General features: G+C 38.5%; 1 protein-coding gene and 1 pseudogene across 1 annotated transcript in view; one reads left to right on the forward strand and one right to left on the reverse strand.

Moving 5' to 3' along the window:
• LOC149026177 (putative LRR receptor-like serine/threonine-protein kinase At1g53440) overlaps nt 1-18,043 on the forward strand; it is a 28,964-nt gene extending 10,921 nt beyond the window's left edge. Inside the window, exons 7-24 of the mRNA XM_089146429.1 lie at nt 7,583-7,654; nt 7,730-7,801; nt 7,878-7,949; nt 8,081-8,158; nt 8,290-8,364; nt 10,408-10,476; nt 10,813-10,881; nt 11,068-11,133; nt 11,231-11,269; nt 11,356-11,405; nt 11,528-11,898; nt 12,117-12,315; nt 12,394-12,528; nt 15,113-15,216; nt 15,494-15,704; nt 15,834-16,071; nt 17,132-17,282; nt 17,427-18,043. Of these exons, the coding sequence (XP_089002555.1) occupies nt 7,583-7,654; nt 7,730-7,801; nt 7,878-7,949; nt 8,081-8,158; nt 8,290-8,364; nt 10,408-10,476; nt 10,813-10,881; nt 11,068-11,133; nt 11,231-11,269; nt 11,356-11,405; nt 11,528-11,898; nt 12,117-12,315; nt 12,394-12,528; nt 15,113-15,216; nt 15,494-15,704; nt 15,834-16,071; nt 17,132-17,282; nt 17,427-17,840 (2,485 nt within the window). The 3' untranslated portion in view covers nt 17,841-18,043. The remainder of the gene's footprint in view (nt 1-7,582; nt 7,655-7,729; nt 7,802-7,877; nt 7,950-8,080; nt 8,159-8,289; nt 8,365-10,407; nt 10,477-10,812; nt 10,882-11,067; nt 11,134-11,230; nt 11,270-11,355; nt 11,406-11,527; nt 11,899-12,116; nt 12,316-12,393; nt 12,529-15,112; nt 15,217-15,493; nt 15,705-15,833; nt 16,072-17,131; nt 17,283-17,426) is intronic.
• A 1,644-nt stretch (nt 18,044-19,687) lies between these two features.
• LOC149026178 (rust resistance kinase Lr10 pseudogene) lies at nt 19,688-24,367 on the reverse strand (annotated as a pseudogene).
• Nucleotides 24,368-26,275: the final 1,908 nt, after the last annotated feature.

Genomic DNA, 26,275 nt, shown 5'->3' on the forward strand with positions numbered 1-26,275 from the left:
GGGTTAAAGCCTCGAAGACCACTTAAATAGAGCTGAAAAAGGCCCAAAAATCAGATTTTCTCAGGCTTAATAATCCTTTGGTCAACTGGGTTGGTTGACTGGCTCAGTCGACCAAGCCAGTCGACCAAGCAATGACAACAACTTGTGGTAGGGAATTGGAGGGCCAGATCATCTCAAATTCACTTGGGCTTTCTCCTACAACTCAATCAACTAGTCTAGGTCAGAGAATTACCTTCGAATCATGTCCGGAAGTGCATTAGGTCCATCAACTAATCTCCCCTTCTTCAAGGTGCAGTTTCTTATCAAACATTGACAATGCATCCAAGTATGGAGCACCATTATCAAACTCCATAGGTTTCGGGTCAAACACAATGTCTTCTACAGAGAAGGCCCACAGAGACAACTTCCTTCACTTCGGGACATTGGATCTACCCTAAGGGAAAGGTCTGACATGTCTTCCTAAGACTTTCAAAGATAGTAACATTGAAATCAAGGTCCAACATCAAGGTCTAACATAAACAAGCTCTTCTTCACTCAAAATAGATAGGGTGCCCTAGCTAGGTTTGGGCTGGATTTCACAGATGAGATCTAAATGCTTAAGAAAAACAAGGAATTTAGTCAAGTGATGGCAGATTCACCAATTTATAAGATAACTTCACGACGGATAGAGTGACTCATGTGTGGTGAGAAAGAGAAAGAATTGTTGTCTTCTTCGTCCCTCCTCCCTTGAATTAATGGATTCCCATCCCCCTGCCTTCTCCTCGCCCTCCTCAACTCCGCGTTTCTTCCCCTTCCCCTTCTTCCCCCCTCCAAAGCTTGGAATTCCCTCTTCACAGAACCTACCTCATCGTCTGAAAACCTTAGCCTCTCCTTTGTCCCCTATTCCTCATACAACCACTCCCACCCCTTAGCTCATTGCTCCTCATCGTCCACTGCCCTTGGTATTGACAGATGGAAGTTAGCCATCATTGGCCAATTCCTTGGCCCTGTTCCCTCCCCCCTAGAATCATCAAAACTTGTCTCGCAAAACAATGGAATGCTCTGGGGCTTATGGATACTTAGTTGCTTGAGTCTGGAGTCTTTCTTTTCAACTTCTCCTCCCTGAATTGCCATTCCCGAGCCTTGGATGGATCGCCCTGGTCTGTTGGGAAATCCCAAATCTTCATCAAGCCTTGGTCTCCCTCCTCTCCTCTCCGCAGGGTCGACTTCAATTCTCTTCCCCTGTGGATCAACCTTCCTGGTCTGCCTCTTGAATTCTGGAATAGTGATCGTCTTAGTCGTATTGGGTTTGCCATTGGAAAGCCTCTGCGTACCGACTGGAAGACTCTCAAGATGGAGAGGCTTTCTTAGGCCCACATTTGTGTTGATATCTCTGCATCAAAGCCCCTTTCGATGTTCGTCTCTATTGCCGATGACTTGGGTCTTTGTTATGAACAAACTATTGTGTACGATTGGATCCCTCTCTGCTGCTGCCTTTGCTCGTCGTTTGGTCACGGAGATTCCTCCTGCTCAACCACTCCTCCTGCACCTGCTGTTGCTGTCTCACAATCCCTTCCTGCAAGTTCGTTGGTCATTGAAGCGTCTCCTTCTGAGATGATGGCTCTGATTCCCGAAAGCCCTCAAAGAATAATAGATTTGCTGGAAAAAAATTACGGTTTCAGAGCCACCAAAGCTCGATTTTGTTGCCGGAAAATTTGAAGCTCTGAAATCTACTCCAACCTTTACTTACCGGAGAAACAGAAGAAAGGAAAAGAACCTGCTGCTGTCGTCTTCTGAAGACCTGTTGAACAATCCTGTTGCATCTGCTCCTCTCTGCGACTCTACCGGCAGAGACTTGCAGTTTGCAATTCCAAAAGCTTCCACTGCAAATGCCAAAAAACCGATTAGATCTGCCACTCCTGCCGCTGCCACCACAAACGCTGCACTGTTGTATGCCACTACCACTTCTATGGAAAAAAGATCGCCTGTAAAGAAGGTTCTAGGTAAAGTGCTCTCTTCCCTTGCCATTCTCGGAACCCTAAAACGAAGGAATCCTCTGCGATCTCCACTGCTCCCTTGCAACCCTCCCACTTGCAACCTTTGACAACACTTAACCTTGATAAAACTCCTTTGTCCTCCTTTCCCTCAACTGAATTACCGTTTCTACCCTCATTTCCCTTAACCCTTTTATCCTCCAAGCTTGACCCAATTAACTTGACCCGTAAGCCCAAGCCCATCTCTCTCTCATCCTCAGCCCGTAACACCAATACCTTATCCCTTTCTAAACCCAACTCTCATGGGCTTAATGCTAAGCACCAACTTTGGGCCTCCAACTCTACTTTCCCGTGGGCCTTCTCTTTCCATAAACCCCTCTCCTACAGTCCAACCCACTGTCCCCATGAGCTGAGGCCTCACCCTCCACCCTCTTTCTCCCTCACCTAGCCGTCCCCCATCCCGTGAGCTAACCATCCAAGCTTCTCCTGTGAATTCCCATTAAACTTAAAACCTTATTCCCCTTCCTCCAACTCCTCCATAGACCCAGACATTTTTGAAACTCCTTCCCCTGTTGACTCCCCCCTATGTGAGACTCCTCACTTCAACCTCTTCTCCTCAAGTGTCAACTCCCCCTCCCCTTGCCCTTACCCCAACAGCGAAGATGATGCCCCTACCCCATATGTCTCAAATGTCTGAGTTCTTTTTTTGGAATATTAAAGGCCTCAATTCTCTTGCAAAGCAAGATGAGGTTAGGAATACCATCAAGTCTTCAAAGGTCCCCCTTTGTGCCCTTTTGAAAACCCATGTTCAATTAGAGAATTCCATCAATGGTCGTATCTGGATTCTTTGGGATCCATTGCAAATCCATGTTTACCTCCTCAAATCCTCCCCCCAGCTCATTCATCTCGATATTCTCCCTAATCTCTTTCATCCCTTCCTCTCCGTTATTTATAGATTCAACCATGCTGCTGATCGGACTTCCCTTTGGGAGGATATCCGTTCCATCTCTTCTCTCTCCCAGGACCTTCCCTGGGGTATTGGCAGGGATTTTAACATCATCCGTTTTTACCACGAGCGTGCTGGAGGCTCCTCTCCGGATCCCGCCGCTGTTGAAGACTTCAATGCTTGCATTGATGATTCGGGAATTGCCGATCTTCGTTGGTCGGGCCATCCCCTCACTTGGCATAATCGTCGCTCGGGTTTTGCCAGGATTGCCTCTAAACTTGATTGATTTCTAGTTAATAATTCTTGGCTTTCCTCCTTCCCTTCCTCCCATGCCTCCTTCTCAAACTCCTCCCTCTTTGACCATTCTCCTTGTCTTATCAGTCTCTCCCCTCTCGCTTCCTTTGGCCTAAAGCCTTTCAATTTTTTTGACATGTGGACTTCGAGCCCTTCCTTCTTGCCTACAGTTCTTAAAGCTTGGGCTAAGCCTGTCCACTGTTACTCTCTCCATCTTATTGCCTTTGCTCGCAAACTCCGCAATACCAAGGAAGCTCTTCGCTCCTGGAACTCGTCTACTTTTGGTAATATCTCTTCTAGAGTCGATTCCTGCCGCTCGAATCTTCACCACATCCAATCTCTCCTTCAAAGTGATCCCTCCAATCGTTTCCTTGCTGATGATAAGAAATCCCTTTCCTCTGATCTTTCCTCCCTCCTCAACTCTAAAAAAAGCTTCCTTCGCCATAAAGCTAGAATTAAGTGGCTTCATCTTGACGATTCCAATTCTGCCTACTTCCACCGTTCCCTTAAGGCTCGAAACAATTTTAACTCCATCCTTATCCTTATCACTAGCAACGGGACTTGCATTTCGACCTCTCCCTGTATCAAGAACGAGATCGTCTCCTACTTCTCTTGCCTTCTCTCCCCTCCTTCCCTCCCTGCCCGTGCCCCTCTCCCCTCCAACCTAATCAATAAATTCCTTGACCCTGCCATCATCAGCACGCTTAGTGCCATCCCCTCCTCGGAAGAGATCCTCTTGGCCATCCGATCCCACAAGCCCAATAAGGCTCCAGGCCCCAATGGCTTTAGCATGGGATTCTTCCTAGCCTCTTGGGATTTCATTGAAGTTGACCTTGTCCATGCCATCTGCAGTTTCTTCTTCAACACTTCTCAACTCTCTTCCATTAACCAAACCTTCCTTTGCCTCATCCCCAAGAAGCAAGGAGTATGCTCTCTCCCTGATTTTTGTCCCATTTTCCTTTGCAACCTTCTCTACAAATTCATCTCCAAGGTCCTAGCGAATAGACTAAAAAAGGCTTTGCCTTCTTTTGTGAGCGAAAATCAATCGGCTTTTATCTCGGGCCATAGTATCACGGATAACATCCTTCTTTGTGCAGAAATTGTCCATGGTTTTGATAGGTCTGCCCACTCCTCGGCCGCTCTCCTTAAGGTTGATCTCCATAAAACCTTTGATTCTATTTGTTGGGATTTCATCAGAGATATTCTCTCTTCCACGGTTCTCCTCCCTCATTCACTGGATTATGACCTGTATCTCCACCCCTCGCTTCTCCATCCTTGTTAATGGCTCCCTGACTGGATTCTTCCATTCCCAAGTGGGTATTTGCCAAGGATGCCCCCTCTCCCCTACCTTTTCTCCCTAGCCCTTGAGATTCTCTCCCTCATTCTCCAATCCAAAACTGATCATCTCCTCATCTCTCCCATCCCTAAATCTTACCCATCTTGCCTTTGCGGATGATCTTATGATCTTTTTCAAAGCGGACCACCTTTCCATTTCTTCCATTCTCTCGGCTCTCTCCCTCTTCGAATCCCTTTCTGGTCTGCGCGTCAATCTTGACAAATCCACTTTCTTTCTCTCCGGCATCCCTGAGCAACTTCGTTCCTCCCTTCTTTGGCTCTCGGGCTTCAATCCCGGCTCTTTTCCTATGGTCTACCTTGGCTTTCCCCTTATCCCTGGTAGACTCACTCGCCACCACTGTCTCCCTATGCTTGATCATATCCATAAGAAGCTTCAGCTTTGGAAGGGAAAGCTTCTTTCTTTTGCTAGCAGGGTGGTTTTCATCCGCTCAGTCCTCCGATCTTCCTACCTTTACTAGTGTGGAGTTTTCTCCATCCCCAAATCAACAATCCATGCAATGGACTCCCTGTTCTGTGCCTTCCTTTGGAAAGGACAAGGATCCTCTCGCTTCCTCCATCCGGTTAGTTGGTCGACCCTATGCCGTCCTACCTCTGAAGGAGGCCTGGGTTTTTGCCGGATCAATGATGTTAACATGGCCTGCCTTCTCAAACTCATCTGGAAAATTGCCTCAAAGCAAGATTCCATTTAGGTTAAGTGGGTTTATTCTTACCTCCTCCGATCTGACTCCTTTTGGACTCCCTTAATGCCGTCCAATCCTTCATGGGTCTGGAGGAAAATTCTCTTGTTGCACCCCTGCGCCATCTCCGCTATATCTACTTCCATTGCTTCTGGTTCGTCCACTTTCTTCTTGGCTTGACCCATGGCATCTGATGGGAATTCTTTTCAATCATTTTGGTCCCCGCACTGTCTATAACACCCATATCCCCAAATCCGCGCCCCTGTCTTCTTTCATTTTGCATGGCTCCTGGTCCCTGACGCCCCACCCCATTCTCACACAAGTTTTGAAGTCTCTCGCCCCTGTCTCTAGCTCCTCTCATGACTCCACAGTTTGGTTGCCTTCCCCCTCCAAAACCTTCTCCACTTCCTCTGCTTGGAACCTCCTCTGTCCCCATAGCCCTAAGGCCCCCTGGCCCCCTTTGGTCTGGTTCAAAACCTTTATCCCCTGTCATTCCCTAACCCTTTGGAGAGCCCTTAACCTTGCTCTCCCCACCCAATCCTTTCTTATCAGCCGCCATATCCCAGTCAACCCCAGTTGTATCATTTGTTGGAATGGTTTGGAAGATCTGATCACCTCTTTTTTTCTTGCCCTTTCTCCAGATTGCTCTGGGGAAAAGCCCTAGCCTCCATTTGGCCCCGTTCGAGGCGTTCCTTCTGGTTTTCCCGTAATTGGCCTTGGATTTTGAGAAAGTTTGCTGGAACCTCCATTTGCGATTGGATTGGTAAGCTAGTGTACTGTGCCTCTATCCATCATCTTTGGTGGGAGCGCAATCTTAGAAGATTGACTTCCAAATCCCGCTCCATAGATCGGATTTGGAACGCCATCTATTTTGATGTTTGTTCTAGGCTGTGTGCCATTCCCCATCCCACTGTTGATGATTCCCCAAGGAACATGCTCATTGTTGTTTCCTGGGGCCTTAGTTCTCCCCTTCAGTCTTCGGCTTAAAGACCTTGTATTTTGTTTCCTTGTCTTTAATATATTATTTATTCATCCAAAAAAAAAAACCTTCACAACAGATAGAGTAACTTTTTTTTATCAATAATAAATATATTTAACAACGCGAAATGGTAGAAAAAGGGGGGAGGGGAATAAAAGGTGGGTGGGACTCCAGCTAAGAGATGGGTGGCTGAGTCTACATAGAGGAATCTAGACCCTAGGTGACAACAATGGCCATATTCTGTGGGGACTTTGTATGGGGTTTGGGGTGGAGGGATGCTTGTTTGAAGCCGACATCTTTGCAGATGGCCTTACAAATCGTGTTAGGAAAGTGGAATTTCGAGGACCATTTATGGAGGTTGTGCTCTAACCAGCAGTGAGCGATAGAGGCACAGATTACGAGCTTGCCAATGATGTCGATGATTGAAGGACCCACAAAACTAGACAGTGAATGATTGTCTAGGGATTCGATCCTTGAAACAGACAGTGCAATAGAAGAGTCAATCTTTTTAGGTAAAGTAACTAAGGAAATTTGTTCCTCTTATCCACCACAATCAAATTAATTTACATATAATGGCAGCAAAACTTCATTCCTCCACTCATGCCAATTGTGGTATGAAGTGATGTTTCAAGCGTTTATTGCAAACATGGTCCAGCCGTATGGCTTCTGTTTGGGGATTTTATATGCAGACAGAAAATCATAAAGACAGATACTCTTGAGGAAGGATTTTAGTTGTAGAGACAAGGTTTTATCCTTGTAGACTGAAAGTATTTGTTTATTTATTTTATGTCTTCAGCTCTAATCAATTTTTACTATCCTACTATGGCTCTTCTAATTCGTCCTTAACTTTTCTACATGGTGCAATTAGTCTTATTTTCTGCATACAGGTTTCATTCCAAGATCATACCTGCTAGCAAGAAAGTGCAGCGAAGCATATTCATTTTTACAAGTACCAAGTGGATATTATGAAGATCAACTTTGTTATACTTCTTTTCTTCTTATGATAAACACCTTTTCTGTCATGGGTAGAATTTAATGAACACTTACTAATTTAAGGAGCTGCAAGCAGCAGTGCTAATGACTTATATTATTCTCTTTTACTATTCTCTATGGATAAATGAGGAAAGTCTTCATTGCTTGGTAGAAATATTACTAGAACCTCGTGGCCTAAGTATCATTAAGTTTATTGGTGAAGTAATTCGATTGCAGATGATTGTTTTCTTTAATAGACAGTGGTTATGTAAATATGTAATTCTCATTGTTGTTGTACTTGTACCATCATCATTCAGTATCTAATTCTTTCTACTATTACTCAATTTAAATGAACTCATTGTTTATAGCTTTCTTGCTCTTGCAGCCTTGCTTCTGCGAACTATTTCAATGGAACTATACCAGAAACATATGGCAAACTTACTAGCTTGAATGATTTGTAAGTTGGAGGTAGTTGTCCAGATATATCAAACTTTTGAAATAATGAATGGCTGAACTGTCTTGTCATTTGCAGTAGGATAGATGGGAACAGCATCTCAGGGAAGATCCCTTATTTCATTGGGAACTGGACAGCACTTGATAGACTGTGAGTAACCATGTTTTTTTGTTATTATCTGGAGATTCTTTTATGGTCTTCTTGAAACTGGAGCCGTCTATTGCAGTGATATGCAGGGCACATCCTTAGAGGGCCCTGTTCCTTCAAATGTTTCCCTATTAAAAAACCTAACTCAACTGTGAGTGCACCTTTGAACAACTTCCTTTTTTTTTTTTGTCTGTTTTGTCCATTGGCCTTATTGTGATTATGAACTGAGATAAATTATTGAAGGATTGAATTAGGTGTGGTTTAATGCATTTTGAATTTCAGGAGAGTGTCTGACCTTGGTGGAACAAATGTGAGTTTTCTTTTCCCTGATTTGCAGGACCTGACATCTATAGAGGAATTGTGAGTGCCTCCTCTCCCCCACTCCTCAGTCTTTCAGTTGATTGTGAGCCAAATGAGAAAACAACATTAGCATGTCATTTTGTCAGTGGTTATGTTTGCTCTTGATAACTTGGCTTTCTTTGGTGTTGTAGGGTACTGAGAAATTGCTCCCTTAAAGGTGACATCCCAGAATACATTGGAAAACTGATGCCAAATTTAAAAACCCTGTGAGTTTTATTAGATGGAGTTTCTCCCCTTGATGTTTGGCTTCATAAGCTTCACTTATAACTTTGCTGGGTGGATTTTGATAAAAAGGAAGCCAACAGAAATCAGCATTTGGGTTTTCTCAATTTTTTGTATTACATTCTTGTCCCTAATAGAGGGAATAAACAATCCCAAAAAAGTGATGTGAAACAATCTACTATGGTGAGGGTTACTCACAACAGACTTCTATGTATAGTTCTACCACTACACGGACTGCCCTGATAAGTTGAGTATATTGAAGGATGAATGGGAAGAAGACGACCTTCTTTCATAGGGAAAAATGAGCATTTACGGATTTGAAATATTTACAGCAAACTTGAAGTTTCAGAAGAGGAAATAAATTTATGAATGAACAAGTTTAGAAACAGTCGAAATGGATTTTGACATGACTCTTCCAACTTTCCAAGAAGTATTGAGGTTCACCACAATCACGAAAAACTAGAGTGACTCATCGACTAATAAGCTGAACTAAGTGTCATTATGACTTCATGGCTCCACTACATGGTCCTCTTTTCTCGTTTCAACTCTATTCAAAACCGTACCTGTTACCAATCAAATCAACGCATGTATTTCGTCACCTTTCTCCTGAAGTTGTTTATATGTAACTTCTATTCTTTTAACTTTTCCAATCTGAATTATCTGATTGCTGAGAGATCATGAAAAGGTCTTATACTGCAGGATTCAGCAAACAACTTTCTTTTATTTATTTCAAGTGTGATGTGTCAAATATCAGAACAGCCTCTCAGCAGAAATTTGTGGGGTAAGCTGCACCGGAAAATTGCTCCCCACCCCCTCCCCGGGGGATTCTGTTTGTGTGGAAGCCTTCGGCAGTGGGCTCCCTCTTTTTCTGTCACCTCTAATGTAATTTTTTTGTAAAGTTTTACCACTTATTCTGTTCAACACCCTCATCTCAGCTACACTAATTTTGCTTATATCTTGTTTCTTCAGCGCCCTACAATTAGCTGATAATTCTGTTCTTATCTTGACCCAGTAAGAGATTTCCTTTTGAGTTTTAGCAGAATGTGTTATAATCAGACAACACTTCAGAGGGGGTCCCTTTCCTTCAGCCACCCTAGTCTGATCCAGTATGCAGCGTCCCTTTATTTATGATTGAACCTAGGTTTCTTAAAATATCACTTTGAGCTTGAGGTATCCCTATCATCGATTCTCACCGACCCACTTTCATGTCTACTTTTATAAAGATCACACTTCATAAGTTGCTTACATTCAGCTTGTCCAAAAATCTTTTTATTCATAAGTTTATATCCATTATTTTAACTTATCATTCATCCCTACTCTTGTTTCTTCCTGAAAAATGTATCATTGGAGAAAAGCCTACACCAAAGGTTAGAATCCTTAATATCTGTAGTAAACACATGCATGATAGGTGCACTAAAGTAACCAGTTTTTTAAAGTTTCATTCAACTTGGACTTGTCTAATCTTTTAGCAGTGAAAAGATCTGCTCCTTCATTCCTTAGAGGAGTACTTGAAGAGTTCCTGGTCAGCCATGGTAGCTTTTGACATAGTTAATTCTACATTTGGTGTACTAATTCCCCAGCCAAGATTAGAGTGTTGCATATACTTCAATTATCCTTCGACAAGCTCATCTGATTCACTGCTGTTTTCTTCATTTCCTATTTCATTGATTTAGTTTTCCTTACCTTTGTATTACCATGTGGCTAATAAACTTAATCTTGTGATTGTCAAAACATATGGTTTCTTCAAAATTTTCACATTATACCAATGCTTGATGAATCTGATGATTATACGGTTACATTAGCTGCAGAGTTGGTAACCAAAGGCGGTTTCACTACTAACAGTATTTCTATTGCTCAATTATCTCAACATGTATATCTGGAGGGATATTAAGTGAACATATTCATGTACTTGAATTTTGAAATTTGACCCAGTTGGTTAGAAATGATCACAAACCCACCAAATTGTACTCTGAAAACAATCTTTCCTAGTTATGTTCTGATGGGAGTTTGTTTTCTGCCCACTGTAGAGACTTGAGCTTCAACAGTTTGACTGGTCAAATTCCAGATTTTCAGAGTTCAGCAAATCTGCAATACTTGTATGTAAATTGCTTTATTTTCCTTTTAATTTTTGACTATTTTTATTTTAATTATTCATACGTGACAACGAGCGATAAAAAAAAGCTTTATCCCATTATTTGTGGTTACTTATGACTCACACCTAATTGCACCAATTGTTTGGTTGTCTTATCCCGTTATTTGTTGTTTACTATGATTCACACTTTGCACTTTCTCCCTTGCACTGTCATAGATCTCTATTGCACAGGACAGGCCAGAAAATCATTTTACTTGTCAATTCTTAGTCTTAAATTATCAATGATAAATTTCTCTAGTCTCATGGTATGCATTCTATTGTTCTATTGTTTATGATATAGGTTTCTCAGTAACAATTTGCTGACTGGAGAAGTACCAAGTTGGTTATTTAAAAGACAGAATATTAAAGCGTGAGTGTTTCTACTCATTAAAAGCACTGTGTCATGGTTCCTAGAATCTTTTAACCAGCAAGTGACTTACCTTTTTGATGAATTTCAGACTTGAGATATTTGTGCCAACCACTTCATGTCTTTTGGCTTATTATCTTTTTCATTGAGAACTCAAATACCATGACATGATACTGTTTTGTCTTGCAGTGATATATCCTACAACAACTTTAGTGGATATGCCTCAGAATCTAGCTGTGCACAACAAACTACTCTGTACATTCAGTTCCTTATATTATTTCCTTTGGATTTATTAAATAATTGATGGTTTTATTATTTCTGTTATGAAACTGGTTTGCTTGTTTTGTAATAGGAAAACAATTGCCAGTTATTCATCTTCAGAAGACAACTCGTAAGTTTATTGTCGTGGAAAGTTTATTTTTCTCATTTGATGAAACATATGAAGGAAGTGATTTCATCTATGCACACTTACTGCAGAGTTGCTTGGTGCTTGAGGAAGGAACTCCCCTGCTCTGGGAAACAAAAATGTAATTGTAGAATCTCTTCACTCTGACATATTAAAACATTATAGTCTTCATTAGGATTTTATGAGCGGTCTTGAGAAGTGATCATTATAGATACATGTCCTTGATGCCAATTACATGTGCAGACCATTCATTGTTCATCAATTGTGGAGGTCCATTGGCGAATTTTGGTGGGAAGGAGTATGAAGAAGATTTGACCCCCAGGGTGGATGGTGCATCAAACTTTTATCATACTGATAGATGGGCTTCTAGCACTATGGGAGTCTTCTTGGGTAGGGAAGATCCTCAGTACTTGACCACAAACATAACAGTGCTTAATGTGACTGATCCTTCCATATATATGACTGCTCGTGCTGCTCCTATCTCTCTAAGATATTATGGCCTCTGCTTAAGAAGTGGTAACTATACAGTGCAGCTCCACTTTGCTGAAATAATGTTTACAGAGAATCAGACATACAGCAGCCTTGGTAGGCGCGTATTTGATGTATCGATCCAAGTGAGTGGCTAGCAGATTGTCATAATTGATACTCTATTTATCATACCACTGCATTTTCCCCACTTAATCAGGAAAATATATCTGGTTCACTTTTTTCTTTTTTTCTTTCAAATAATTATCTTGTAGTTCAAACAAGTTTTCCATCTACTTCCTGAAGAATATTTATGATTATTCTTTGATTGACACAACTTCCTTAACATTATTTCAAATTCTTTTAGGGAGAAGTCCGTTTGAAGGATTTTAATATTGCAGAGGAAGCTAAAGGGGTTGGTAAGAGCGTCATTAAGGTATTTAATGATGTTATTGTCAATGGAAGTACCTTGGAGATCCACCTCTACTGGTCAGGTAAAGGAACTACTGCAATTCCTGATAGAGGAGTATATGGACCCCTTATATCCGCTGTTTCAGTGATGCCAAGTAAGTCATCTGCCCACTTTTTCTTTCTCCTATTCTTCTCACTCCTTATCTGGTACTGTAACTTGCTTCATTGTGCAGATTATGACCTAAAAACTGGACTATCTGTTGGAGTTATTGTTGGTATTGTTGCTGCTTCATGCATTTTCATAGCAATGGTTTTAGCAATTCTTTGGGTGAAAGGTTGCTTGAGAGGGAAGAATCTCGATGACAAAGGTGAGGCAGCTGGAACTAAAACTTATGTTGTAGCACAATGTTTTGTTACAGCTTTCATAGAATTTGTTGTGTGCTAGTTCATATGAATAAGCCATCTTTAATAGAAACCAAGGGGGTTAATTACGGTGGAAAATTGAAGATGTTAGATGTTGGTTAGAGAGGAGGTTAGGTGACCAACAAGAGAAATAAAATAGGAAAATATAGGGTTTTAGTCAACTTAGGAAACCAAAGTATTTCATTTTGGAGTAGGTTTTGGGTGAAAACAGCACAGGGTAATCCATTAAGGTGTTTGAGAACAATGTTGAGAGGTTGATAAAGAGTAATTTATGTAATGGATCTAAACAGGTAATCATGAAAGGCATAAGGATACATTTGTTTGAGGGAATAAAATGAGGTGGATAAAAAGGGTGAGAAAAGTACACTGTTTCCAATGAAATCCCAAAACATGGTTTGTTTGGTTCACTGGGATGGGAAAATGAGTAGACAAGCTTCCTTAATTTTTCTTTTTTTTATTACTGATGTGGCACCAACTTTTTGCACCTTGTCTGTTTTAAAAGTCCTATACTTTTAGGTGGGACTTTGTGGAAAGGGAGGGAAATGAAAAAAGAAATGTTATTGTGTTTATCATGGAACCTACATTTTCAATTTTCCACAAAACCCTTTCCTTTCCTATTCCCCCTCCTATTTAGAAAGGAAAAGGGATCTAGATAATAGGAAATTTTTTTCCAACTGAATTTCAATATTCTCTTCCGATGAACAAGCTCTTACTAGAATTATATATGTATATTCTAATGAAGAGCAGTCGACCCCTTCTCTTTTTTTTTTTTTTTTTTTTACTCTTCCAATCATTTCGGATAACACTTGCATCCTCTGTATTACCACGGCTGCTGGCACAGAGTTAGCCGATGCTTATTCCCCATATACCGTTATTGCTTCTTCTCCGGGAAAAGAAGTTTACTACCCGTGGGCCTTCTTCCTCCACGTGACATTGCTCCGTCAGGCTTTCCCTTTCTTCAAATGGAACGAACAAAGATAGAATCAATCCGATTCCTGAAATGCCTTCTTGGATGTTCCTCAATGTCCCGGCTATTCATGAAACGTGAGAAGCAGATGATTATTCATCTGCTTCCGGAAGAAATCAAAGAATTTCTTGGGAATCCCTGCCTGTTAATTTTTTTCCACCCCTTTTTATTGTGCAAACAAATGAATGAATATAAATGATTCAAGGGGGAAGGTCTTACATCGTTGGTCTGTTAATGTTTGGAGTTACAACTTCCTTGAAATCATTTATTGCGCCATTGCACCACAAGAAAATCACATGTTGAGATGTGCTTAGTATTTTTTACTAATAGTTGAAGACTTGGATTCATATTTAAAGACCAGAGAACAAATATTAATCATAATTTTGTGCAAATAAATGTTAAATAGCTGCTCATCTGTAGTAAAAGTTTTCTATAAAAAGTTGACTTTTTTAATTGTTGATGATGGAAAGCATAATAGTAAGCAATTAAGCATAACCTAATTCAATAAGGTTTAGATATAAAGATGGAAAAATTCCAAATCAAAATTTCCTTTAGAGAACTGAATCTGTACTGAAATTGCCAGTTACTTTCTCAATCCTGTCCAAATTCCACTGTTCTGAATTTGTTGGGAACATAAGAAACAAATCTTTAAATAACTAAAAATATCATTAAGTCCAGTTAAAAGAACATTCTCTTCACTGCCCTATTATCTCCATTTTATCTGTATGTTTTTGGCATTTGTTAACTTTAGTCCCAACATACATTCCAACCTGGAGAAAAGTGATAGCAATCTCTTAACGATCACTTAAAATATGAAAGGACAAGCAAAATAAGAAAGATAATCTGGTTACAATGGTGCCAGTCCTACAGCAACATGATGCCCCTCAGCCAAAGGCTGCCCGAACTCTCACAAATTAACCAACGCCTCTCCTCATGTTTTACCCCCTATTTATCCCTACCGAAACATGGTAACCTCCCAACCTTTCTTCCCTTCACGTGGCCTGCTCCTGGGGCCTATCAAAAAGAAAGCTTGGAAAAATGGTTGAAGACTCAACCTTGGTAAAAGAGTTAAAATGCTTAAATCTAACAATGGTGGATCACATCTTTGAAATTGGATCCCAAATTATGTCTAATCAATGGGGAGTACTACCTATTCAAAACTTGGTTGGAAGGGATCAGTGCCCCCATGTGGCTCAAAAGAGTGTGGACAAGCTATCTTCAAGCCACTGAGGATACATTCTCACAGTGATAGAGCAAAAAGCAAGGTGTTGAGCACATGCCATATAAAATTTGGCCAAATTGAAGTGTTTGGTTTGAATTTATCCTCCTCTCTCCTTTACTTCATATGTAGATCATTTACGTGTTGTTTCAATTATTGTTTCCATGTATCACCCATGTACTGTACCTTCATATAACGGATTCACATGAGTGCACATGCTTTGTGTTTACAAAAAAACAGTATTTATGCACAATGCCGATATGTCCCATGTCTGCACGCGTGTCATTGTTTGGATTGTGTATGTGTGGACCATCACTAATGTACAGATATTTCATGGGTCTAGAGCTACAAACAGGTCACTTCAGTTTGAGACAGATTAAAGCTGCAACTGCGAATTTTGATGCTGCAAATAAGATAGGTGAAGGTGGGTTTGGGCCTGTTTATAAGGTAAGCATGGATTCGTATCTTCCTCTCATCCTTCACATTTATCACCATCAATCTGAGTATTTTGTGGGTTGAGCTTTCAGGCTTTTATTCCTTTTGACTTCAGTCTTCCATAGGAAAAGGGGAAAAGTAAAATGTTACAGCAGGACAGTGTGAGGGACATGAATTAAAAGTTTTAAGGGAAGGGGGAAAGAAAAGGAGACTGAAAACCTTTCTGTCTCAGTTTCCATGTTGTTTTATCTGGGAAATGGTGATTTAATTTTTATTTGTTTCATTTTAGGGTACACTTTCAGATGGGACCGTTATTGCAGTCAAGCAGCTCTCATCTAAGTCTAAGCAAGGGAACCGTGAATTTCTAAATGAAATAGGCATGATCTCTGCTTTACAACACCCAAACCTCGTGACGCTTTATGGATGTTGTATTGAAGGAAACCAGCTTTTATTGGTTTATGAGTATCTGGAAAATAATAGCCTAGCGCGTGCACTATTTGGTAAATTCAATACTCCGCTATTCAATATAATGGTTGCTTTTTGTTATTAAGTGAATGCTATCAACTAACTCTTCTAGTTATACTAGAATTTATGGTTGAATTATGATACATTGTGTGGTACACATCTAGGTCGTGAAGATCAAAGAATGAACTTAGACTGGCCAACAAGGCATAATATTTGCTTGGGGATAGCACAAGGTTTAACTTATCTTCATGAAGAATCAAGGCTGAAAATTGTCCATAGAGACATAAAGGCAACTAATGTATTGCTTGATAGGGACCTTAATGCTAAGATTTCAGACTTTGGTTTGGCTAAACTTGATGAAGAGGAGAACACCCATATCAGCACCCGAATAGCTGGAACCATGTAAGTGTTTTTTTAAGTTCTTTTTGCTTCTATATATGTGATCTATTCAATATTTTAGAATCAGCATTCATGAAGCAGACTAAAGGAATGCAAGAGAGGGAGGGTCAGCTGAGAGTATTAAATTCCCAGAAGCCAACAGGGATGGGATGGATGTTGTATGAAGTAGCCATCTCGAAAGGTTCTTTTGTCGAAGTTTCTAGTTAAACCTCAAGTTTATGAAACTAGTGTTTTCTTAGCTCTTTTTATGTTTCATGTTCTTTGTTTACAGTTTACACTGAGGTGCATCTTGTCTGAGTTTACTTATCAGTATCTATTAAAAGATTTATTTATCATATGTAGTTATTTTCGGTGCATGTAAACAAGACATTGGAAATATATCTCCTTTCCTTCAAAATTTTAAAGTTTAACTTTATTTTGAATAGTTTAGTGTGAACAATCGTGCAATGTTATGGTTGAATATTACTATATATTTGCCGTGAGTATCGCTGATGATACGATGATTGTTTTAAGTTTCTACAGTTCAATAGTCATTCAGGCATTGTTTGTGTTGGCGGTGAAATAAAATTGAAAATTTTGGTTATAAAATGAAATTGAAAGGAATCACGAACTACTTTCTATTGGGGTATCCGGTTTGAATGTTGTATTGAGGCAAAGTAATTCAAAACAGTTGGTGCCTAGAACAGTAGAACCTAATATTAATTTGATATTTTCTCCAAAAAAAGGTAAATTAGAAATAAAATTAGTAGCATGTTTTTTTGTTGACACAATTTCCTTTGGTAATAATGGTTGGAAAAAATTCCTGCCATTCTCATACTGTTTTATTTAACTTGACTTGATTTCACTTAAAACTTAATGAGGATTCGGAATTCATTGATCAGATATTGTTGATTTTATGACATCCAAGTCTAACTGGTAACTCTTATTCGACTTTTCATTTTCCATGTTGACAGTTTGATTTGCTAATGTTGCAGTGACGTAATTTTTAGTGTTACACTAGCCATTAATTTACTTTATGTTATGATACTAAATATATCATTACCATGAACTTCTAATTTTGCAGAGGATACATGGCCCCTGAATATGCAATGAGGGGTTACTTGACGGACAAAGCAGACGTTTACAGTTTTGGAGTTGTTGTGCTAGAGATTGTCAGTGGGACGAGCAATACAAATTATAGGCCCAGAGAGGATTTTGTTTACCTTCTTGATTGGGTAACCAACCTGAGCAAACTTTTTTTTTTAATTGGAAATATAGGGAAGGATGTTTATCATTTCTGTGAACAAAATCATTGACCATTTTGAACTGTTTGCTTTGTTTTTTGTCCCCTTTACCCTCCCTTTCCAATTGGGTTACAGGCTTATGTTTTACAAGAGCAGGGAAGTCTCCTAGAACTTGTTGATCCAGTCCTTGGGTCAAACTACCCTAGAGAAGAAGCTTTGAGGATGTTGGAATTAGCTCTTCTGTGCACCAACCCATCCCCTTCTCTTAGGCCTCCAATGTCTGCAGCGGTGAGCATGCTTGAAGGCAAAACTGCAGTTAAAGCACCTCTTGTAAAGCGCAGCTCCATGACTGAGGATCTGAGGTTTAAGGCCTTCGAAAAGCTTTCAATGGACAGTCAAACACTATATTCAAGTGGTTCTCAAGAAAGTCACACGCGAAATAGCATATCGACGAATGGGCCATGGATTGATTCTTCCATGTCCAGTAATAGCAAAGAAGAGACACAAGGCTCTTCCTCCAAAGCTAACCTTCTCCCTGATCGTGTGTGACTTTTCCCTCTTGCGTTGCTTTTGGGTTGGCTTTAAGACACCCTTTTCCAGGCTTATTTATGTAATTATGTAAGAGTTGGAAGCACCATGGAATCATGGATACACATTCAAATTCTTTTATATCGAGTAGAGAAGTGATAGTAATGTTATCTTAAGACCCCAAACTGTAATTTTCAGGCCACTAGCGTTTCTAATTTTTCACGGATTTAAGTGACAGCTGACTCATAGCCAAGATATAAAAAAGTTGTTAAATAAATAAATAATTTTAAAATATATAACGGCATGTCATAAGAATATACGTGATCGAATCTAAATCTGAAATTCAATATGATGAAGACCAATGTAAAATTTCTGTTTGACAAATTCATGATGATACCGTTGGTCTATGATCCTTTTTTAATCTTTTGTTTTTTTCTTCTTCCAAGGAAGATATTTTGAGTATCCTCATTTATCAAACTGTTTTAAACTAATGATCCTGTTTGACCATTGGATTGATGGATAGTCCTTAATATATTTTTTTTTATAAAAAAAAATTAGAATATTTATCTCAATCATTTGGATTAGCATGAATGTGATTTCTAGCTACTTCCAACACAACCACCTTTTAAATTTCTGAAATAATTTAATTTTAAAAAAAAAGATTCCAACACGCTTGGAATAGTTTGAATTGGTTTGAAAATTTTTCAAACAAAAATTCATAACCTATTTTTGTGAGAGTCCAATTGTAAAGGGGGAATTCCAATTCAAACAGAAATTATGAATACTTTAGGGGTTCATCAATTTTCAATTGACCCGTGTAAAATCTTGGCATTTCTACTCAGCAAGCCTGATTCTAGCAACCTAACGGGCAAGTTATTATATGATACATATCCAACACTTCTTTATTCTATTAATCCAAATATAAAACGCCTTCAAGAATTCTAACAACATAAGAATGTCCAAGAGTTAAAAGAGAACCAAAATTAGGCTTCACACATGTAACACATTTTAGATACCATATACAACAAAGGCTAATTTATTACTAGATCAACTTCTTTTGGAAATGGATTGATTGTTCTTAAAGTTTATGACTTCCTTCTAGCATCTCTCCATAATTTTTGTCATGAAAGGACAATTCAAAGGCTTAGCTAAATGCACCACATTGTCACTACGATCAACTTCCTAGCTATGACCTTCTCATGATCTCATCCTCTGTGTTGTATCTCAATTGCATGTCTTCCTCTTGTTCAAGCCTCTTGTAAACCCATGAAAGGAAGTAATTCTAGTTTGTCTTCTCTACATATGCTTTCAAAATTTTTCTTCTACCTTCTTTTTCCAAGACTATAAACATTAGCCTCAATCCTTTATCTATCAGGATAGAGCGACGTGCTTCCCTCATGCTTCTCCACCACACACATAAGGTGGAACTCATTTCTAAGTATTGACAAAATGAATTAAACGTAGGAACCTAGATGGGTCTCACGTGGACCTCACCCTTATTACATGATAAAGAAGTATGAGGGATGAACATACCTCTCCGTTGAAGGGAAGGGAATCCGAACTCCACTTAAAATGGTTATCAGATATTTAAGGGCTTATATTAAGTGTCCTATTTTCTGCGATAATCAAGTGGCTATTTATATTGCGGCAACCCAATGTTCAAGAAGTGACAACACGTAATGACAAGCCAAGGGGAAGTTGTTAAGTGTGCAATGTGGAATAATTATATAATATATATAAAATTTAAAGAGCTAGTAGGAACAATGGGAACAAAAACTCCACATCATACATCATAACACATTTCAAATACCTCATATAACAAAGACTAATTTCACCAAAAAAATGTATTTATGATACACAAAGATTGATCATGTTCTAGCAGTGAGTGTGATTTCAATTGTATTCATGCTTATTATTGCTTCAGCTTCATTGGGAACTGATTGTTCATGGGCTAATAAAAGGCTTGGGTGGCATTTCTAAAAGTTCATTACTTCCTTCTAGCATCTCCATAACTCTTGTCATGGAAGGACGATCCACAAGCTTTAGCTGAATGCACCATAATGCTACTATGATCAACTTCTTGGCTATGTGCTTCTCATCCTCTGTGTTGTATCTCAATTCCATGTCTTCCCCTTGTTCAAGCCTATTGTAAACCCATGAATGGAAGTAAATCTGGCTTGACTTCTCCGCAGATGCATTAAAATTTTTCCTTCTGCCTGCCATTTCCATCAACATCATTCCAAAACTATAAACATCGGATTTGTATGATACGCCTCCAATGTTACGGTTATATAGTTATGGGGCAATGTACCCTATGGTTCCTCTCACAGTGGTCACTCGCACTGTGTTGTCATTTGTTGGATAGAATTTTGCGAGCCCAAAATCTGCAATTTTAGGTTGAAAATTGGCATCTAATAGAATGTTATGAGGTTTAATGTCAAAATGAAGAATTTGCATGTCATAACCTCGATGCAAATATTCAATCCCACGAGCTATTCCCAATGCAATCTCGTAGATCTTTTCCCAGCTTAACAGATTGTCTTCACCTTCTTGGGAATATATATACTTATTTAGAGACCCATTGGACATGAATTCATAGATAAGACCTCTTTTGAGTCCTTTAGAGCAGAACCCAATAGGTCGGACAATATTGACATGATGAATCCTTCCAATGGTGGCAACTTCATTCATGAAGTCTTGTCCATTTGCTTTGGATTTTCCAAGCATATATCTTCACTGCGACTAGACCTCCACTGATGAGCTTTCCTCTTGAACACTGAGCCAAAGCCTCCTTCCCCTAATTTTTCTTTAAAATTGTTAGTCATCTTCTTGATTTGTGAGTAAGAGTACCTTGTTGGGATTTGATTGTTGTAAGTAGATAAGAATTCTTCAACGGTAGTATCCATCCATAAATGTCTTCTTCTAAATTTGTGGAACAAAAATGCAGAAATACATAAAATGCCAATGACCTCCCTTGCTCCAAAAATGATATATACTGCAAGTGGAAAACCGGATACATTAACATGAGCACTTCATCACCCTTTAGTTAAATTAATAAGAACGGCTCTTGTAGTAGGAAATGTTTCTGGATAATCATACCATAGTGCTTGCCGTCAGGAGTGTCTGACAACCGATAAACATGCAGAGAGAGAGAAAAAATCAGCAGATGTGCTAGGAAAATTTCTTTCTTTAGGAAAAATAATATTATGAAATGAATAATAACTAAAGAAACATGATTACCGTAGAATAAGTTTTTTGAATCATAGTAATAAAGGTTGCTGATTACTTGACGGAAGTTGTAAACAAAACCTGGTAACATGAGAAATTAAGGATAAACAGGAATATATCAATCATTGAGGCCAGGACTTAATCCTTGATCATCTCTGTTTTGCAGAAAAGTGTTCGTCGTCTGAAGATAGAGATATAGGTTAATCCAGAGGTCAAATAAGCTGCGGAAGTTGTTGAAACAGTGTGTTCTTGCACCAGTGGCGGACCCAGGATTGAATATTGAGGGAGGGCGAAGAACGAAAGTCTAGATTGGAGAAGAACAAACGCTTTTTCGCCACATATTGTGTAGGCCCTTATAAGACCCATTGGGACTTCCACCTATGAATTATTTTATTATATTAAAGAATATGCCCACATATTTTGTGGGGCCCACACATATTTGACAAAAATATGTAAATTATTGATAATGATATTTTTTTTCCAACAAGATGTAGGTAAATTAAAGTATCAATACAAAAAAAAAAACACATGACTTCCAACCCTAAAAAGTCAGATGCAAACTTTTTTTTTTTTTGGTAAGAGATGCAAACTAATGGTAGTTAGTTTACCTTATTAGCTGTAGACATTTATTTACAATATAGAATCAAATAACAAAAATAACAAAAGAAATAAAAAAATATATATAAAATCTAATAAAGAAAAACAAAAAAATGAAAAAAATATAAACAATATATAAATTGAGAAAGAGAAAAAGTACCTAATTGTGAAGAAGATTTTTTCCCCAAATTTTCCTTAACCACGCTTATAGAAAGTTGAAAAAGAATAAATAGGAAAAAATAAACGGAAGAGAATAAATAGGAAGAAAGAGAAGAGAGGAAAGAAATGAGAGAATAAATAGGGATTGAAGAGTTAGTTTCTAATTAGGAATGACATTTTGAATTTCTAGTGAAATTTCTTTTTCAAAAATTTTCTTTAATCCACGATTATAGAAAGAGAAGAGAATTAATAGGAAGAAAATATGTGAGAGAGAAAAGAGGGGAGAATAAATAGGGATTGAGGAGTTAGTTTTTAACTAGGGATGACAATTATACCCATTATTTTACCTTTAAAAATTATTCTCAAAATTGAGGGGGGCCAAATAGTGACATTCCACATGTGAGAAGAGAAAAAAACTGAAAAAATGAAGAAAATTAATACAAAAAGTGACATAAGAAGGAAATTATTAAAAATATTTAAAAATCCGGGGGGCCATGGCCCCCTCGGCCCCTTAGTGGGTCCGCCCCTGCGTCATCTTTGTGCAGGAGATAGCTTAAACAAGACTTCTGACACAATTTTTTTCAAAGCTTCTAGCAAAGGGATTGAAGAAGATGAAGTTTCAGAGTCAAACGACAGTCTCACACTTCTCGCAGAACTGAGGACAAAGAGTACGGAAATTAACTACCCATTGAGGTGTTCTCTATAGAGTTATCTAATTTACACTAAAATATATAGTACCCGATTTCTTGGACTATTGAGGATTTCGAATCATTTTCCAACCAGACGGATTTTTAAAAACAATAATTGGAAACATGATTCCTTACAAGCCAAGGAAATTGTGTAACTAAACACAATTGTACACTTCCAAAATCTCTTCTACCTGAAGTTGATTCTTCATTTCCTTCTTTCTCTCCAGTTCTTTGGACCAATAGACCTTGATGCTGATGCACATTAGTACCAGAACAAGAAAAAAACCAATGCCCACACCTACAATAATATTGAGTACGTAATCACTAGGACACCAATAATCTTTATATCGACACTTATGCGAACAAATCGATGAACTGTGAGAAAGTATATATCACCTGTGGTTGTATGCTTTACCAGGGCACCTGCATGAATTGATAATTGCAAGAATTTAGTACCACTGCTGCTTGTAATGCTCATTTAAACCCGTAGTGTGGATCTTTAGATCTTAATACTAGCGATGGGCCTGTGGGCTTTCCAGAGACTGGTTGCAATGGGTTAACTCTTTCGGATGGACCTGAGCCATCTATCTTTCATGAAGTTCGTCATTTGGTTAGTGGACCTGCTGATGCTTCAACCGGTAATTAAGGGTGTAAACGGATCAGATAGTGGTAATACTATATCCATATTTTTTTATATTCGAACGGATTCGGATAAATCTTATCGTTTTCAGATGGATTCATTCGGATTCGGATGATAATCGGATAGTTATTTTCTTAAGTAAATTCTTCTAAATGAGTATGAATACAAGTTTTCGACTACGACTACCTATTTACATCTTTACCTTTTTATTTGTGAGGCCTAGGTTTTAAATTTAAGAATTTAGCAATTTGGTAGCTATATTAGTAGAAAATCTAGAAAAATAGTCACATATCAAGTAAAAAATTTATAAAAACAAGAAAATAAATATAAATAAGTAATTTAATTGAATAATTTTATCTGAATAATAATCGGTAAGAAATGGATATACCATATCAGCATCCTATTAATAATCGGACGGATTCGGATACGAATTCGGAAGCAGATTTCAGTTATCCATTACACCCTTACTGATAATCAACCTTGGATCAAAATGCTATTAATAAGGCTTCTGCTTCTCGTGACTCGTGCGCATAGTTCAATCTTAAGAACTGGTTTGGATATACCATATCAGCATCCTATTTGACTCCACTTCCATCTGTTTCTACCAATGTACACTCTATGACAACCCGTTCTAAAACAGGTACTCTAAAGCTTAAAAATAAGATGAGTCGTTGTGCATGTCGTGAAGATGATATGCAACCCGTTCTTTACATTGGAGTCTGGCCATGCATGAAGAATTTAACACTTTGGTTCATAATGGAAGATAGGTTTTGGTGCCTCCAAATGCGTCTCACAATGTGATTGGGTATAAGTGGGGGATTTTGCTTGGGGGCAGTGCTTACGTGGTATTGCTCCAAGTAGCAAACGGCTGGATGGAAAGGAGTAAATAAATTTTAAATCCTGACCACACAATATCAACATGGGCAATTTAAAAAAACTTAAGTGAACAGTTCCGGTTTTTCCACCTAACTCAAACGGTTCAGGCGACTCAAACCAATTCATTTTGAACCAAGATTGAGGCGCTCCTAAGAACAGAGAACTCAGAGGAGTTGTGTTCTGAGTTGGATCAATTGCAGGCAAAAGACTTCGCCTGCAACATCATGAATCGATGAAGAGGATGATAGTTTGAAATACATTTTATAAATCTTTCCCAAATCTGAATCGGTGTTAGAGGTAACTCGCTTCTCGGCAATTTCAGAAGTAGCGATGATCAAAGGAGGAGGAGCCAAAATCATTTCCAATTTTTCAAGGATTCATATTTTAAATCGGTCAACGGTTATTTAACCAAATTACAAAAAACCACGGTAATTGACGCTTATGAATTAATCAAAGCTTTTACCCCAAAAAACCAAGAGATTAGTGAAACTGCACGTTAACGGACCAACAGAAAACTGAGTTTTAAAAAAAAAAAAATGCTACCACATTTATAGAATAATAAGGTCTTATATAGAAAGCAGAAAAATTGCATGGTTCAGAACTTAAAATATTTGGAAATGGCAAACAACATTAATTCATTGATAAATTAAACCAAATCTTAATCTCTGAATTTAAGATTTCGAACACCGAGGAAGCAAATGAGAATGAAACCCTAAATATCGAAGGAGAAAGTGTAACAAAAAGGGAACAGTGAAGGAAGGAAGGAAGGGTAATAGTTGTTAACTTGTTATAGAGAACTGGGTGCATATATATTGAGTGCTTGTTAAGATTTCGCTTTTCTTATCCATAGGATTCCTCAAAAAACATGGAAGGAAAGAGTAATTTTAACATCCTGTAGGTGGTAATGCCGTTTAAATCATATTCACGATTCATTGAACAATAATATAATATAGTCTCATCCCAATTAAATGAGATCAACTGCATAAATCTAAAGAGTATTAGAGAACGACTTTTCCATTATTATTTCAGGCCTGGCTATTTCCCTTTGCAAGCTCAAATCTACCAATCCCTAACTAGTAGGGATAGGGGTGTCAACGGTGCAGTTTGGAGCGGTTTCGGGCTGAAAAACCCCATCCAAACCAGCCCATTTAAAAGATAATGGTTTCGGTGCGGTTTCGGTTTGGTGTGGTTTGGGTTCGGGTTGACTAACGGTTTGGCCTAATGGTTTGGATTCGGTTTGGCTAATGGTTTGGACTAAATTAAAAATCAATATTTAAATTTATTTTTATTTTTTCCTCAACTCCAAATCTTAGTTTCTCACACACAAAACTACAAAGGATAGATGATGAAGACTCCAAGTAGATTCAACGATAAGTGATGGCATTAGCTTGATCCAAACCACCCTCCACCTCTCAAAAAATAAAGAATTTAGATTTTTCTATCATGTGTAAACGGTGAAACAGCGTTAACGATTAAGATTAAGACTTAAGAGTTAAGAGTTATAAATTAAGATATTATTCGCTATTGGCTCACCCAGCTGAAAAACGGACGCGCGCGCCCCCACTGAATCGAATGGCTAACGTTATTGAATACTCAGCGGCAGAGTAAAGCTTTTTAAATTTTAAAATAATAAAACTAAATGAAATTTAAAAATTAAAAAATTAACGATTAAGATTAAGACTTAAGAGTTATCAATTAAGACTTTTAAATTTTAAAATAATAAAACTAAATGAAATTTGAAATTTAAAAAATTAAAACTTAAACCTCAAACGTGTTAACACTCAACTCTCAACTACTCAAACTCAAGTTTCAACGTCTCAAACACCGAAATTCATGGATCATTAATTACATTTGAACAATACCTAAAAAAAATAATTACATTTAATATTTTAATTTTATTTATGTAAAAGACTAACGGGCTGACGGGGCCGCACACGGGTTGGGTCGGGCCAGCCTGAAACCGTTCGGGCTAAGGACGCTCAGCCCAATTACGACCCATTAACAATCGGTTCGGGCCGGTTCGGGCCGGTTTTAATGGTTTGGGTTGAAAATTGACACCCCTAAGTAGGGACGAGTTTTCCGCAAAAAAGAAGAAAAGAAGAATATGGGACAAGCTTTCAACAAAAAAGAAAAAAAAAGAAGAGTAGGGACACACTTTTGGCAAAAAAGAAGAAAAAGATGCTCCAAAAAAAGAAATAGGGCAGCCAACAAAAAAAAAAAAAAAGATTAGGGACACACTTTTGGCAAAAAAGAAGAAAAAAAGAGTA

Source organism: Hakea prostrata, chromosome 2, assembly GCF_041222555.1.
Source record: "Hakea prostrata isolate BN-2017 chromosome 2, UWA_Hpros_2, whole genome shotgun sequence".
NCBI lineage: Eukaryota > Viridiplantae > Streptophyta > Magnoliopsida > Proteales > Proteaceae > Hakea > Hakea prostrata.